Source organism: Nycticebus coucang, chromosome 5 (assembly GCF_027406575.1).
Source record: "Nycticebus coucang isolate mNycCou1 chromosome 5, mNycCou1.pri, whole genome shotgun sequence".
Taxonomy (NCBI): Eukaryota; Metazoa; Chordata; class Mammalia; order Primates; family Lorisidae; genus Nycticebus; species Nycticebus coucang.
Genome location: NC_069784.1, coordinates 75,108,596 through 75,125,526, shown reverse-complemented (window position 1 = coordinate 75,125,526; position 16,931 = coordinate 75,108,596). Strand labels below are relative to the sequence as shown.

The 16,931-nt window shown below is 36.4% G+C and overlaps 1 protein-coding gene across 2 annotated transcripts in view; it reads left to right on the top strand.

Annotated features, from left to right (window-relative positions):
* The window catches only part of FBXL4 (F-box and leucine rich repeat protein 4), a 90,114-nt gene extending 79,041 nt beyond the window's left edge, over positions 1-11,073 (top strand). For both annotated transcript variants that reach the window (XM_053591987.1, XM_053591986.1), the window contains exons 7-9: positions 4,776-4,847; positions 9,403-9,715; positions 10,576-11,073. In XM_053591987.1, coding sequence (XP_053447962.1) covers positions 4,776-4,847; positions 9,403-9,715; positions 10,576-10,739 — 549 coding nt within the window. In that variant the 3' untranslated portion in view covers positions 10,740-11,073. The remainder of the gene's footprint in view (positions 1-4,775; positions 4,848-9,402; positions 9,716-10,575) is intronic.
* The last annotated feature ends 5,858 nt before the right edge of the window (positions 11,074-16,931 follow it).

Genomic DNA, 16,931 nt, shown 5'->3' with positions numbered 1-16,931 from the left:
AATATCTTTTCCCATTCTGAAGATTTTCTATTTGCTTTGGTTGTTGCCTCCTTAGCTGGCAACAACTTCTAAACAGAAGCTTTTCAGTTTAAAAATAAGTCCCATTTATTTATTTTTGCTGTTGCAATTACCATGGAAGTCTTCTTCATGAAATCTTTCCCCAGGCCAGTATTTCAAGTGTTTTTCTTCAAGGATTTCAGAGAAATGCAAATCAGAACCACCCTGAGATAGCACCTAACCCCAGTGAGAATAGCCCACATCACAAACAAAGTCTCAAAGCTCCAGATGCTGGCATGGATGTGGAGAGAAGGGAACACTTTTTCACTGTTGGTGGGACTGAAAACTAATACAACCTTTTTGGAAGGAAGTATGGGGAAGCCTCAAAGAACTTAAATTAGATCTCCCATTCCATTATGTAGTCCCATTACTAGGCATCTATCCAGAAGAAAACAGAATCATTTTATCATAAGGACATTTACACTAGACTGTTTATTGTGGCTCAATTTACAATCACCAAAATGTGGAAACAACCTAAATTCCCACCTACAATGGATTAACAGGTTGTGGTATATTTATACCATGGAACATGTTCTTCTTAGTAAAGCATCACAAGAATGGAGAAGCAAGGATCCAATATACTCAATTCTAACATGAAGGCAGCAGATGATCTAATACAAGGTGGGGGGAGGAAAATGAGGGAGCAGGGAGAGGGGAAGTGGAAGGGGGATGGGTCATGGTGTATGACACACCTCTAGGGGGACAGGACACAAGTATAAGGGGGACTTTACCTAACAAATGCAATCAGCATAACCTATTGCGTTGTACCCTCAATGAATCCCCCCTCCAAAATGATTCCCTTTTTGTTTGTTATATTCCAAGTGCCTAAACAGTACCTGACACATAGTAGGCATTCAATAACTAATATTTATTAAATGAATAAATGAGCAAATAGGGTTAAGAGGATTAATATACATCTGCATAATTTATAGCAATGCCTGATGTGTAAGTACTCGATAAATGTTACTAAGATTGTATCATTCTTGGATACTCACTTGAAAAACTATTACAAATATTTTTCAACAAAAAAAATTCTATAAGGAGGCATCATATATAAAACACCACTATGACACAGAAATTGATATAATTCTGGTAAATTAATTAATGACCATAGGGAAGGAAAATAAAGGAAAGCGAATCTTTTGTAGTATTTTTAAAAAGGTGAAACCAAGACCTTCAAGGTGATTCTGAAATTGATGTGAAAGAACAAAGGGCTAAGAGCAGCTAATTGACATTTGAGACATGAAGAAAGGGTTTTTGTCCTATTAGATTTTAAGACTTATAAACTGTAACAATTAAAACCAAACTCTTCTTACAGGGAAAGGCAACTAGACCAGTGAAACAAAATGACCCAGAAAGAGACTCACACATACATGGAAACTTGTATGTGATAGAAAGCATCGCAAGTCAGTGGATAAGGTAGAGAGTCTTCAGTAAATTGAACTGGAACAATTGGGGAAAACATGAAAGTTGATAACCTACCTATATTATGTAAAAATTAATTCTAGTTGGGTTAAAAAGCTAAGTGCAAAAAAGACTTTAAAGCTGTCATTTAAAAAAGAAAAATAGTATTTTTCCTTGAGTAAAGAAAGACTTTTTAGAAAAGACGACAGACTATAAACATAAAGAGGAAATAAGATTAATGTGACTTTATTAAAATTTAAAATGTTCACATCTCAGAAGATCCAATAAACAAAGTGAAAAGACAAGTCTCAGATTTAGAAGATATCTTTATAATGCATGTAACTGACAAAGACTGGTATCTACACAAATAAAGAATTCCTACAAATTAAGAAGGAAGAAACAACCCAATGGAATGAAAAAGGATATGACTAAGCAGTTTACAGAGCAGGAAATACGAGTATCTAGTAAACACATGACAAAATCCTCAGCCTCACTCATGATCATCCCAGTACAGATGATGCCATCTGTACCCATCAGATAGGTGCCAGAAGGATGAAAAGTTCCTATGTTGGCAAAGATGTGGGGACCTAACACCGTCATGCTCCTGGTAGGAAAGTAAATTGATTTAAACACTAGAAGAGCTCTTTTGCAAAATCTAATGGCCTCAAAGCATGTGCTCTGGTATGTGAGCCCATGTAAATGCATATTCTAGTCTCGGTGCCTATAGCTCAGTGGCTAGGGCGCCAGCCACATACACCAGAGCTGGCAGGTTCAAACCCAGCCTGGGCCAACTGAACAACAATGACAACTGCAACAAAAAAAATAGCCGGTGTTGTGGTGGGTGCCTGTAGTCCCAGCTACTTGGGAGGCTGAGACAAGAGAATCGCTTAAGCCCAAGAGTTGGCGGTTGCTGTGAGCTACGATGCCGAGGGAGACACTCTACCAAGGGAGACATAGTGAGACTGTCTCAAAAAAAATTAAAAGAAATGCATATTCTAACACTTTTGTAATGATGAAAATTGTAAATAATTACCCATCAAATGAGAGTGTATAGTTTTAATATATTTGCATAATGGAATATTATATAACCCATTAAAATCAATGAGAACTATATGTGTCAACATGGACAATCCCATACAGATGCTGAGGAGGAGCACACAGAACTACATGTGTGTTGTAATACCATTTATGTAAAAGCCACATGAGATATAATATGCTTTTTATTGATATGTAATGTATAGTAAAATTATATCATTTTCAAGCATGGTTTTATAGACTAAGTCATGATAAAAGTTACCTCTGAGGAAGTATGTGAATGGATGGAGGGATAAAAAAATGGAGAGAGATAAGCAAACAAGAAAAATGTTAGGCCGGGCATTGTGGCTCACACCTATAATCCCAGCACTCTGTGAAGCCAAGGTAGGCAGATTGCCCTGAGCTGACAGGTTCGAGACCAGCCTGAGCCACAGAAAGCCCTTGTCTCTAAAACTATCCAAGCATTGTGGTGGGCACCTGTAGTCTCAGCTACTTGGGAGGCTGAGGCAAGAGAATTGCTTGAGCCCAAGAGTTGGAGGTTGCTATGAGCTATGACGTTACATCACTTTACAGAGGTTGACAAAGTGAGACTCTATCTCAAAACCAAAAAAAAAGAAAAATGTTAATAGTTGATAAAATCTGAGTCGTGTCTACATGGATGTTATGTTGGACCCTATACTTTTCATTTATTTGAGATTCTTCATAGTAAATAATTTAAAAATAAATTACCAAACAAGTTCCACAAATTACATATGCGTGTACATATGTATGTATGTGTGTATATATAGGTCCATATTTTTAAATTTAAAATTTCTTACCAACAAGGATAGGTGAGATTCTCCCTAAATATTCTCTCTAATATGTTCTGGATCTTGCTCATGGGAAAATCTTGAAAAACAACCGTTTTACAAGGATATGGACCTTTGGTAAAAACAAACCTAATGTCACATCCCTATTTGTTAGTAAGTTTAAATGGCTAAGTATTGTGGAAAATCTCAAAATTATCTCTTTCTAATGTTAACATTTTGAGAGCTACATGAGATTGTCTTATAAATGTTGTAAGTTATGTTCAGACTTAAGTATAAAATCAATATGAGCTTTTTTATTTTGATTAAATTTAAAGAAATACTCATCGGTAAAATAATTAGAATTAAGTCTAATATCCCTCTAGGGCCTATTATAAAGATTACTATTTTAATTTTGCTTAAAATAACCTTATTATATGTGAAATACTTTACTACTTTCTCAGTGAGAATCTTATGCTGGGATTTGACCAGATGTTTTGCATTGTCCTCGACACATTCTTCACCTTTCCCTCAACTGGTACTTTCTAGTTTTTGAACACTTGGAACAGACTTACGAAAGGTTTTATGATATCTTAATGCTTTTAGATACAATTTGGTTAAAATGTTCAGAAGGAAATTTTGCCACATATGTTTGAATAGTTTTTTTAATTTACAAAAGAAAAACTAGCAATATGAATATTTTCCATTAGTTTGATTTTTTACACCTTTTCATGGCAGGCATGTCATGAAATGAGATTAGGACTTTTTAAGGATATTTTAGGTACCATGGTTATATAGCAATCTAGCATCTCTTTGAGTTTCTTCAGTGATGAGACGGTTTTTATTGTACGGGAGAGATGGGCTTAAATGGCAGGAACATGACCAGAAAGTGCATGTCCCGTGCGTTTCTGTCAGCATGCTGCTACTGACAGGTGCTCAATGGTTGTTGGTATCCTTGTCAGCAAAGAGAATCCTTTGACATTAAAGTCACCAGCTCAGTCCTGATTTGTGGTGACTCTATTGGCAGTTCCATCAGGCTGCAGCTGATCAGTGAATGTCACAGCTGCCGCTGTGCTAGAGTGTCACCAGCCCCCTGTGGGGTTTTTGTTTTTGTTTGGTTTTTATTTATTTATTTATTTTGGGGGGGAGGGATGGTTTAGCTTGTCTTGTTCTGTCTTAACCAGACTTTTAAATTGCTTACCTTTGGGAAATGAACTGAAAGGTCATAGGGAATATAGGTATCTTTAGGGCATGCAAAAGCCTATACAAAGTGACGACTTACATGGAGACCAGTAATGATCACCTTGACTCCAAGCCAATCAATGGTGGAGCCTCTGGGGACTCATTAAATGGCATCTGTGGAATCTGTAACCTAAGTTTTGAGCTATATTTCAGGAAAAGCAGTGACAGCCTTTAATGTCTAATTGACCTCTTCTCTTTGTTTCACATTCATTCGCTTTCCATATTTGCCTCTGATGTGGTCCCCGATGGCAGCAAACAGCACTGCTCAGCATTTTAAACTTCTGTTCAGAGCTCCAGCACCTCAGTCTGGGCAGTTGTGTAATGGTAAGTATTTAGAATTCTTTGTACTACTCAGTTGCTCCTTCTCTTTTTCTTTCCATGGGTGAATTTTCTCCTGACTCACCCACCATACTCACCCACAGTTTTTTTTTTTCATTTTTGTGGTTGGTAACTTTGTTCTCTACTTTCAAACATTTTTCTTAAATTGAAGAATGTGTCTTTGAAACACTAACATTTTTTATCTATGAGAGTAAGGAAAGAAGTATAGTGTGGTGGGAAAAGTTAGCTCTGTCCCAAGCCAGATGTTGTCTTAGAGGGGATATTTACTTCTCTGTGTTTACAAAGTAAGATGTCAGTCATACCCAAATGTCAATGGCTTATTACATTTTTCACAAAGCTGATTTTAGTTTTTAAATTCTGAGATTTTTTTCCTGGAAATGTTAATGATGGTAGATTTATTTTGCTTGTTTGTTTTTGTTTTACTGTCCTTACTGGGCAAAATAGAAAGATTTACACCTTATATTGGAATTCAGTTTTTGGAAAAATTTGCTGGGCTTTGTAATCCAAGAGCCTAGGGACTGTGTACTAGATAAGCTCTAAAATCTTCCTGGATGGAAAATGACGATCAGATGTGCCCTTGAAAGAGCTCTTAGGAAGAATTAAATCTTTTTTATTTAAAGCACATAATTATGCAGCTTACAAATAATACTGAAACGTACAGGACAATAAGATTCTTGTGGGGAAGGGAGTATGCGCATCCGTGCATGGGTGCGTGTGTGCATAGGTGCAGTCTCACCAGAAGTGAACCTTCCATTGTCCTGACTGTGGAGCCCTTCCTCTTCACCTCCTCCCCCACAAACAGGCTGATTTAGCAGATCCAGACCCTTCCAATCCAATTTTGTATCCAGCCAGTAGAAAGACCTGAAAAAGCAAGATAGTTGCAAGATTCCACAAGAGTTCTTCTGGTATCGTAGGCTCAGAATCAGCAGGCGGGGTCCCTGACATAAAATAGATGCCATCTGAACATCCTTGAGAGCTCAGCAGTGACTTCAGAATGCCCCAGGATTTGACAAGGTAGATTAGATGGGCCGTTTATAATGACACATTTTTCTCCATGTCCCCATGGTCTTTAATCCTTATCATTTATTCCCATTAAACCCCGTGTATAGGCTCAGGTCATCCCAGTCTCTGGAAACAATCTAGGAAGCCACTAGATGGACCTTATTTATGGTCCAGTTCTTACCACAGTAAGCCATTTCATAGGCTTCTATGTCTCTCTTTAGTGGCTCTTCCATATGGGCCCAGTGGCGTTAGATGGCAGTTTCTGTGCAACAAACCAGCCAGTACTGTCACTTGTACCTTTGCTTATTACTCGCCTGCCCTTTTCAGACTGGTAGAGTCTGTTTGCTTCCAGCCAGAGATAACCTTATTCCGCTTGTAATATAATCTCTTTAAATTAGAGCAACATTTCCTAGAAAAGCAAGCCTCTGACCATAGACTAGAGTTGTAATTGTGTATATGTATTTTAAGTTAGTGTTTTCCAAAGTTAAGCCATGGAAAATTAATCCTGAAGGATACTCAATTTAAAAAGGTGTATATGTGATGGTGGAATGGATATTTCTAAACAAAATTAGGAAGTGCTGTTACTGTATCCTTCTCTTGTAGTTTCACAGTGATATGTGCCATAAGAAAGAAACTCTTTGCCTTTTGCTTAAGCCAGTATCTTCTAGCCATACCTGACTGGTAAACCTATTTTTTCCATATTACATTTTTTTTGACTATCGATATAATAGAAATTTTACAATTTGTGGTGTTTATGAAGCTATCACCCACGTAGACAGAGCACTGTGTTGACTTTGCATGGTGACCTGTCTTCTCTGGCATACGTCTTCTGTCTTGAATACAATGTAGATACTAAAGTAATTGAGCCACTTTTTCCTGAAGCGAATCTTTCTGCCACAAGTACCAGTTTGACGGATTTGCAATGGCAAGAACTTCTAAGAAATAATGTCTTACCCAAAACAAACCTAGATATTTTAGTCTGTGCCATAAATGTCTTCATAGAACTCCCTGGAAATTTTTATTTTTCCTCTTGATTGGGAAAGAGAATTAAAAAATTTTTTGGAATAGTCATATCTTTGACTTAAAGTTGTATTATCCATGGTAAAGGAAAGCAGTGAAAGAACAGGTATTGAACCCCAAAGCAGTCAGAAGCTTGCTTTAATGTTAGTTCCAACCTTCTTTTCCACCAAAGCTTTCATCAAGTTTGTAGGTAGATGTATTAGTTAGAATTAGATTCAACTGCCATTGACAGAAAAACTCCAAATGACTATTTGATTTAATGGTTCAAAATGGGGCTCCAGCCGTCATATTCCCATGTCAAGCAGTAGGGAATGGAAAAAGCAATGCCACCTGCCCTTAAGGGTTCTTCCTAGAAGGTTCATTATTAGACTAACTTCTTTTTATTCAGAACTTAATCATATGACATACGCGATAGCAGGGAGAGCTGGAGACTGTGTTTATAGTGAGCAGAAGGAGCTCAAGTAAAAATCAGAACAAAAGTAAATAATTAATTGAGTTTTGTATTTCTTTTCTAACCAATTAATCCTAGGAAGAGAGAAAAAATAATTAACCCATTGGTAAGCTAGGAGAAAAAGAGGTAAAGAACAAATATATTGGCTCCATGCCCGTAGCTCAGCAGTTAGGGCGCCGGCCACATATACCAGAGCTGGCGAGTTCGAACCCAGCCTGGGCCTGCTACACCACAATGAGGAGACTACAACAGGCACCTGTAAATCCAAAGGGGTTGTAATTCGTAAGGGAGGGGAAGGTTGCCTGCAAGCCACTTAAAAATATTTGGTTTTATTCTTATTTTCCCAGCCCTGAATGTCTTTGTGCCTACTGTGTTTAGTAATACTGTGAAAATTTTGCAACAAAGAAGGAATTTTGTACTGTGTGTATTTTGGTAGAAAGTGAGTCCATACAACATGGAAAATGCCCTGGTACAAATTCAGCACACTCAGAAGAGTGGGCTTCAGAATGTTTTTTAGTTTTTCTCTAAGGAAGCTAATTGGCAGCTCTAATCCTGAGACTTGTATTGTTTGGGTACACTCACCAAAGGAGATAGTTATGTTCTTCTAAGCCTGTTTCTTATGGTCTTCTGCCAGATTCTACCGTACACAGAAGGCCAGAGCCAGAGAAATCATCACCATAATGTCTAATCTCTCAGCCTCTGGTTATGACTTAAAAGTCTGTTCCCAAATCTGTCAGATTTCTCCAATAGCAACCACCTTAATCCAAGCCTGTCACCCCTTCTCTGAACTATTGCAGACCTCTTGGCTGGGCTTCCTCCTCCATTCTTACCTACCACAGGCCATCTTCCAGGCAGAAGCCACAGGTGTTTTTGTTTTATTGTAAACATAATAATATCATGTCACTCCTTTGCTGAAAACCCTCAATTGACTTCCTTAGTACTTAAAATAAAAAGGCAACTTTCTCATGTGCTCAGAGGCCTGGCCCCTGCATAACTCCCTGCCTATCCTCTCCATCACCAGCCACCCTTGAGCTTTGTGGATTTCATTTCTGTGTCTTGTGTATGCCAAGCTCATTCCTGGAGGTCCACCAAATACCATCCCCTCTCTCAGCTCCTGACAGTAGAATAACTCTCACATCACCTCGTTTTATTATTTTCACACCATCTATTACTCGCTGAATTTATTTTGCTTATTTATTAGTCTATCTGTCTTAAAATGTGGACAACATCTCCTTAGTTATCACTGATATTGCTACCATCTGGAATGGTGCTAGTACATAGTGGTTAGGTACGTAAATATTTGTTGAAAATGAATAAAAGGAAATAATCATTGTAAATGTTTACTATTTTGTTTCCTTTTGATTTCTGGTGATAATTTTGATACCAGATTTGATTAGAACAAAATCAAATGAACCTCTTAAAAGAACCCATTTAAAGAAAACTTAATTAAAGCATATAAAGCCCAAGGACTGAAATATTTAATCCATGATTAATAGAGGCTAACCCTATAATCAGAGATAAATATTGAGCACCTTGCATAACTTCAATTACATGTTATAATCTAAGTTATCGTCATGTTGTCTATTCAGTCCCCAAATGCCACATTTAACCCAAAACTAGTATCTTTATTACTACTGTCAGCATTTCCACATAGTGCTTTAGAACCAGGTACACAGACCATATCCGGGAGATCTTACATACCTACCAAAGTATATTAATCATATATAAAACAGGAGAAGTTAGGCTCTATCAGGGGTGGCAGCAGCAAGGCCAGCAGTCCTCAAATTCTTCATGAAAGTCTAAGGACTTCAGGATTTGGGATTTAATTCATTAATGTCTTCTGTCTGGAGTTCTATTAAATGGATTTTTAAGTAAGTGATTGCTGTTTTATGAAACAGTGGCAGATTTGTGTGTTGGGTGGACAGCTCTCACCCTAGTAATAAGAGTGTAAATGGAAGTCTAGATGGAAGCAAACAACAGAAGATGTTTAAGAAAGTTCTAATTTACTCTAAACAGTTTGCATTTCTGAGCATAACATGTAAAGGACTGGGATTGTTTGGTTTCCAGATTGAAGACTATGATGTGATAGCTAGCATGATAGGAGCCAAGTGTAAAAAACTCCGGACCCTGGATCTGTGGAGATGTAGGAATATCACTGAGAATGGAATAGCAGAACTGGCTTCTGGTTGTCCACTTCTGGAGGAACTTGACCTTGGCTGGTGCCCCACTCTGCAGAGCAGTGCCGGGTGCTTCACCAGACTGGCACGCCAGCTGCCAAACTTGCAAAAGCTCTTCCTTACCGCGAACAGGTCTGTGTGTGACACAGACATAGAAGAACTGGCATGTCATTGTACCAGACTGCAGCAACTGGACATCTTAGGTAAGGATACAGGGGTGGAACATAAAAGCTAACTTCAGACTCTTTGTAAGGAAAAAGAATTTTTGGGTCAAATAAAAATTACGTCCTGATAAGACTGGCTTGATTTGATAGAAAGTACAAGCTGGGTTAATTAATATAGGGATAACCATCTATGTACTTAGGTAACACAGTGAGGACAGTAACAGAATTTTATAGTTGAACCTATCAAAAGCTTTAAATAATGTTAATCCTTCATCTAGGGAGAAGAGTGAGAATTGACATGAGCCAAGTTCTCCTTTTCCAATAAGGACAGAAAATAAGAAATTAATCCCTTTGCCTTTTGTATAGTGAATTCAAGTTAAATATTTTTCAAAAAGCTTCTTTAAAATTTAAATTTGATTTAAAAAATGTTGTGAAATTTTTATCCCGTTAATTTTAGTTTTTCGGAATAGTCCTACTGCAGGCAGATCTATTGAAAATCCTGGGAGTCCCGCTCTGGGATTCCCTGTGTCCTTACTGCTAAATGTGATTTCGTTACTTCTTACTCTGTAACCAGGAGCACTACCAGGGTCATAGTCATCATTGCCCACACAACTGGTACTTTGTGAAGTCACATCTCACTTGCACATTTCTCATCAAATGCATTGTGAAAATAATTTGGCACTGGGGTGACAGAAATAGGAAAGTCTAGAGGGGCTGATTTAACTGTATAGGAGGTAGGAATGAAGATGGTAGGTAGTGTATTGGTAAGATTCAGATGCCAAATTCAGGGTGGGAAAATTCAGTTTTTACTTTTTAACAGGACTGTTTCAATATGTAACCTTTTGTTTTAAAACATGAAACTTAGGGTGTTTTGTTTGGTTTTGTTTTTTTTTAAACAGGAACAAGAATGGTAAGTCCGGCATCCTTAAGGAAACTCCTGGAATCTTGTAAAGATCTTACCTTACTTGATGTGTCCTTCTGTTCACAGATTGATAACAGAGCTGTGCTAGAGCTAAATGCAAGCTTTCCAAAAGTGTTTATAAAAAAGAGCTTTACTCACTGATGTAGTACATATTCTGTAGTAAAGTTAATGTGCTTTTGTAGGGTTTTATTTGGGGGTTGATTTTGGTTTTTGTTTCATTAGTTTTTATAATGATAAGAACTAAGACATTTTTAAAAATAGCAGATTGTTTATTAAAGTAAAAATGTACACAAATGTTGTCACAAAATATTCCAAGCACTTCAAGAATATGTGAGTGGATGATACTATTTTTACTTTATGTTGATCAGTGATATGCTTTAGACAATAATTATATGATTAGTAAAAGAAAACATGGAGAATGTTAACTTATTTTTTAAAGGAGCACTTTGAGTAATACAGTGTCATGATATTTATGTAAAAAATAAAGTTAATTTTTCACACCTCTGTGTAAGGATGTCTTATTAAGCCTATGACCTGGGAAATAAGATAAATATTGTCAGAGCTAGTTGATAAGATAAATATTATCAGAGCTAGTTGGAGAAAGAACTTGTTTTTCTATGTTTACTTTTAGAAGCTAAAACATAAACTGTTCAACTGAAAGTGTGTAGTTTTTCTAGCCAGCTGGTAGCATGTGCCTATAGTCCCAGTTAACTGGGCACGCTGAGGTAGGAGGATCTCTTGAGCCCAGGAATTGGATGCTATAGTGTGTGATGACTGTACTTGTGAATAGCCACTGCGCTCCAGCCCTGGCAACACAGTGAGGCCTCATCTCTTAAGAAAAAAAAAAATGTAGTTTTTCACACTTTTCTTGTGATATATTTATCTATTTCATTACTAGAGAATACCAATATAAAAATATGGAGGAAATCAAGAACAAGAAGTAAACTACTAAATGAAATAGCAATACAACTGCTAAGTAGAAGCATTAAAAATTTGCCAGAGAGAAAGGTTTAATGCTTCTGAAAATTGTGCAGGCTGGCCATAGTGGCTCATGCCTGTAATCCCAGCACTCTGGGAGTCTGAGGTGGGTGGATCACCTGAGCTCAGGAGTTTGAGACTGCATTATGGTAAGTGCCTATAGTCCCAGCTACTCAGGAGGCTGAGGCAGGGGGATCACTTGAGCCCAGAAGTTTGAGGTTGCTGTGAGCTGTGATGCTACAGCACTCTACCCAGGGTGACAGAGACAGAGTTAGACTCTGTCTCAAAAAATAATAATAAAAATAATAAGGCTTCTGAATTATGAACAGATTTTATTTATATTTTTTCCTGTACTCCAGTACCTTAAATATTAAAAATCAAGTACAGTGTGGGAGAAGCAAAAAAATAATAAACGTTCTCTTAAATAATGAATTGACTTAGTTATGCTACTAAGAAAGTAGACAAAATATTTTGTGGCATGAAAAGTCAGGGATGTTTTTAATAGAAAACTACTATCAGCTATATAGTATAACAAAATTCATTTTTCCATTGAAGGCCAAATTTATATTTTAATATCCATGTGCTGTAGTGATTTTGTAGAACTGTGCTGTTCGTTATAGTAATCACTAGCCATATGGGGCTATTTTATTTAATTTTAATTAAATTTCAGGAAAAATTCACCTTTTCAGTTGGACTAGCTACATTTCCAATACTCAGTAGTGATGTGAGGCTGGTGATAATCACATTGGCAATGTAGATATAGAATATTCCCATGATTGCAGAAAGTTTTATTGGATAGTGCTACTCTAAAATTCCTTATGTTGTAAGATTTATTCATTCAAGGAAAGGCACATTTAGTTTAAAAATTAGCACAGTTAATATGTATCTCTGGACAGTTTTCGAGGGTTCTGTCAATAGTACACATATGAAATCACTTTTCCTCAAAGTTCTTAAGCTAATGAATGTATACATATGGCACGTAGTGGACGTTTGGTAAATACTTATTGAATAAATAAGAATATAGTATATTATTGCATTAAGTCATGTCAGATTTTTAAAGCATAAATGTTATAAATTACTACAGTAGTACTGTGTTTATTTTATAGAATGTAAATAATGTAATATTGTGAAATTTTAAATATTAAAGGATTAATACAATCTCTATGACATTCAAGAAAAATGTATAAAGAATTGCTGTCCTAGGAGCTTAGTATGCCCCATCCAGTCTTCTATTTGATAGAAGAAGTGAGGGGCCATTGGAAAAGGGTTTTGTTGTTCTCTGTTATCTTCAAGCACTGGGGTCTTCTTTTCATCCATGAATGCATATAAATATTTTAATGGTTTTATTCAGTAGACCTTTGGCAGGGAGATGCACCATTGGACTATAGACTGTGTGAAGTCATACTTTTATCTTAAGCTAACAGTTTACTTTGTGTCAGGCACTATTTCATTTGCTTTGCATTCACTGACTCAATCTTCACAAGTCAGTAAAATATATGCCATTACTTACTTCCATTTACTGATGAGGAAACTGAGGCAACCCAAGATTGGAGAATCATTCATCATTTAGCTGCTAGTAGCATAGCCGTCACACAAATCTAGACCACCTAGCTTTAGAGGAAGTCCATTCCTCCTATGCTTCTAAGTGTCCAGAGTGGCTTCTCATGCTAGAACAGAAGTCATGAACCTTTTTTTCTGTGAAGAGCCAGATAAATATTTTAGGCTTCATGGGCTGAACGGCAAAACTTAGATCATCATGCAAGTGCTTAAACACCTAGAGAAAAACCAAATTTGCACAAAAATTTCATTGACAAAATTCAAAGTGATAATAATTGAGAACTTTTTTGTAACATGCTTTACTACTGCAAAGAATTAAATACTTTAGGGGAGGATAACATTTCACTTAATTGGAGTTCCAAGTTTGTATTTCCTGTCATCAAAGTTGATTATAATAAGATTTTACATATTTCAACTTTGAAATAGGTATAGCCAAATATTTATATTAATCCATAAGAATATGATTTTTATTGATCATGTGTATGATTTCTGTTAGGTTATTTCTTCACTTGGTATTTTCCTTCTAGGATATTATTACTGTTTAGATTAATCACTTCCATTTGAAGGTTATTGGAAGCCCTTCAATTGCACAGTTAAATGAATTTTGAAAAATGTAAATTTCCTTTACACTTGGATCAAAATACAAAAAGGACTGCTCGATCTATAGCATAACTATAAATACGTGTGAGAATGGAGGAACTGCTTCTTTGTCTTCTTGATAATACAAGAAGGATATGAGGCAGCTTATTACTACTTGTGAGTCAAACAATATTGTCATCAAAATGACTTAAGATGTCATTTTATATATTTCACATATAAACACTTTATATATTTTACATATAAACACTTGTTTTGCCTTGTACTTCTTACAAACAAATGACATTACAAAACATTATCAAGTCTGTAGCAAAAGCTAAATTCCAAAGCCATTCCGTGTTCTATAATAGTAGTTGAGGGTATGTTCTTCTTGTTCAGGAAAACTTCACCATCAGCCCTGAAGTCAGAAACTCACAGTAGAACTAACGTTGTTGTGCCATTGAACTGCTATGTGGTAAGGAAAGTCAGAACCTTCATCTATATCAGACAAGAGGTGATGGAACTGTTCGGTTAAATCCGTGAGAGTAAATGAAGTTCCCCATTGATACAACTAGTTCAATGACACAGATTGCGTCAAATGTATTCCACAGAGTACCTGGTGATGAATGATGTAGTAAATAACTGTAAGTTTTAAACTTACCTTCATCTTTTTTTTTTTTTTTTTTTTTGCTTCACACATTTTTATAATACCACCACCGGTTATAAAACGTCTTAACAGATTCTACCTCAGTGCCTTAGAAAATATTCTTGCCACACAGACAATTCATAGAGACTAATTCCAGTCATTTCAACCTTGGTTTTGGCTAGGCAGTATCAGTTGCATCTGCTGACTTACCAAGAACTAAGGGAAAGCACTCAGAGTTATTTGCCATATTTTTTTTAATTGACTATTGATATTATTCCCAATGTTCTCAATTCTTTGAGCAATTCTTGTCAAAAATTGACTTAATATTCATAAGCAAATTAACCGTAGACACTTCAGCTGATACAATCAAACACAATTTCTTTAATGCACCATTGGTAAAAGATTTGCCTTGCTTGGCTTGCAACTGAATCACTCACTTTTCAGCTTTATTTTTGTCTTTTGTTTTTGTAAAGTCTGCTGTGATGACATATCTTGTTTGAAATTTTCTGACTTTTCTGACCACTGCATGTCTATGAATTGAGAATACGGTGTTAAGTGTTTGGTCCCACATATACATAATAAGATCTTTCAAAACAGTAACAGTGCCATTGCATATTAAACACCATACTTTGATAGCCGGGCCTTGTGGCAGGTACCTGTAGTCCCAGCTACTCAGGAGGCTGAGGCAAGAGAATCGCCTAAGTCCAGGTGTTGGAGGTTGTTGTGAGCTGTGGCCACGACACTCTACCAAGGGCGACAAAGTGAAACTCCTGTCTCTAAAAAAAAAAAAAAAAAGTAGAGAATGTGGTAGACGGAGACAACCCCACAACCTTTCTTAGCTATTTCTGAAGTGAGAATTCACTTTAAAACATAAGAAAAGTAAGTCAGTCAAACAGGCCAAACCAGAAATAGGGAATAAGGATAATAATCTTGGAAAAAAGAAAAAACAACGAGAAAGTAATGAGGCACCATAGAACAAGTTAATAGCATGTTTAATGATGTTTTATTGATGATGAATTCTGATGAGTTTAAAATTGTCATATGTATTTAACTTGCCTACATGTTGTTAATCACATAAGTATATTTCTAGTATACTTGTGAAATTATTCCCTATAAAATTATTAAAATGTGTTACATAGAAAAAAACAGCATTTAAAAAATTACTCTCTCGCAGTGCCTGTGGTTCAGTGGGCGGGCGTTGGCCCCATATACCGAAGGTGGCAGGTTCAAACCCAGCCTGGCCAAACTGCAACAAAAACACAGCTACTTGGGAGGCTTAGGCCTTGCCTAAGTCCAGGTGTTGGAGGTTGCTGTGAGCTGTGATGCCATGCCACTCTACTGAGGGTGACAAAGTGAGACTCTGTCTCTACAAACAAAAATAAACACCATGCTTTGAGTCTAATTTGAAATTTTTCAAAAACATCCATATTCTATTTTGCCCTAAAAACAGCACTTGAAGTCTGATTTTCTCTTTTTTGTTCTTGTTTTGACATTATGGGTATGTACTAGTAACAAAAATTTTTTAAAAATTGTGATTTGACAGCATATGTAACACTCAAAATGCTAGTAATTATAAATGCATCACTGCAATTTGTGGCACGCCACGTGGGAGGGCAAAATGGTGAGAGCACCACGGAAGTCTCTTTTGTAGTCACACACCTCTGTCATTGTAATGTGAAAGCAATCATAGCTAATGCCCAAATAATGTGGCCATGTCCACTAAAACTTTATTTATGAACACTGAAAGTTGAATTTTGCATAATTTTCATGTGTCACAAAATACTATTCTTTAAATTCCCCAGTTCCCCAGCCATATAGGAAATGTAAAAACCATTCTTTTTTTTTTTTTCCAGGTTTTGGCCCGGGGCTGGGTTTGAACCCACCACCTCTGACATATGGGGCTGGTGCCCCACCACTTTGAGCCACAGGTGCCGCCCATAAAAACCATTCTTAAGGAGCAGGCTGGATTTGGCTTGTATACCAAATCTGTGACCTCTGTTTTAGAGTATACAAATATATAAATCCATACTCACACATTTCTATTTTTTGAGACAGAGTCTCACTGTGTTGCCCCAGTTGAGGTATTTCTAATTTTATAAACCATATCCAAACCTGTTCTCAGCTATTATCTTTTTTATTTTATCATTTAGATTTTAAGATCAAGAACAGTTTTCTTGTGTCAGAGAAAATAAAAGTGTTTACCATAATAAAGAATTTATGTAGGGTCTCTGTTCATTACAGTTTGAATGAACTACATTACATTGTTAGTTTTGACAATTGAGTTAAATTTTTGTGTAATTATTATCTTTTGGCATTTTGCAAAGGTAACTTATCTTCCCAGGGGCTAATAATAAAGATAAGTCTTTGGCCTGTTTGAGAGCAAAATTAAATGATTCTCTCAATGTAAATTGCTCTCAAATAAGATCTTAAAAATACACAGTATAGCCAATACTCGAGTACTTGGTTTCGAGCCAATATGTAACAAGGAAAACTGTTTCTTTGCAAAATTATTTTTATTTTTTGGTGCTTCCAAGGAATTAACTAACAACTAAAAACTCATATTTGCAAGTCCAGTA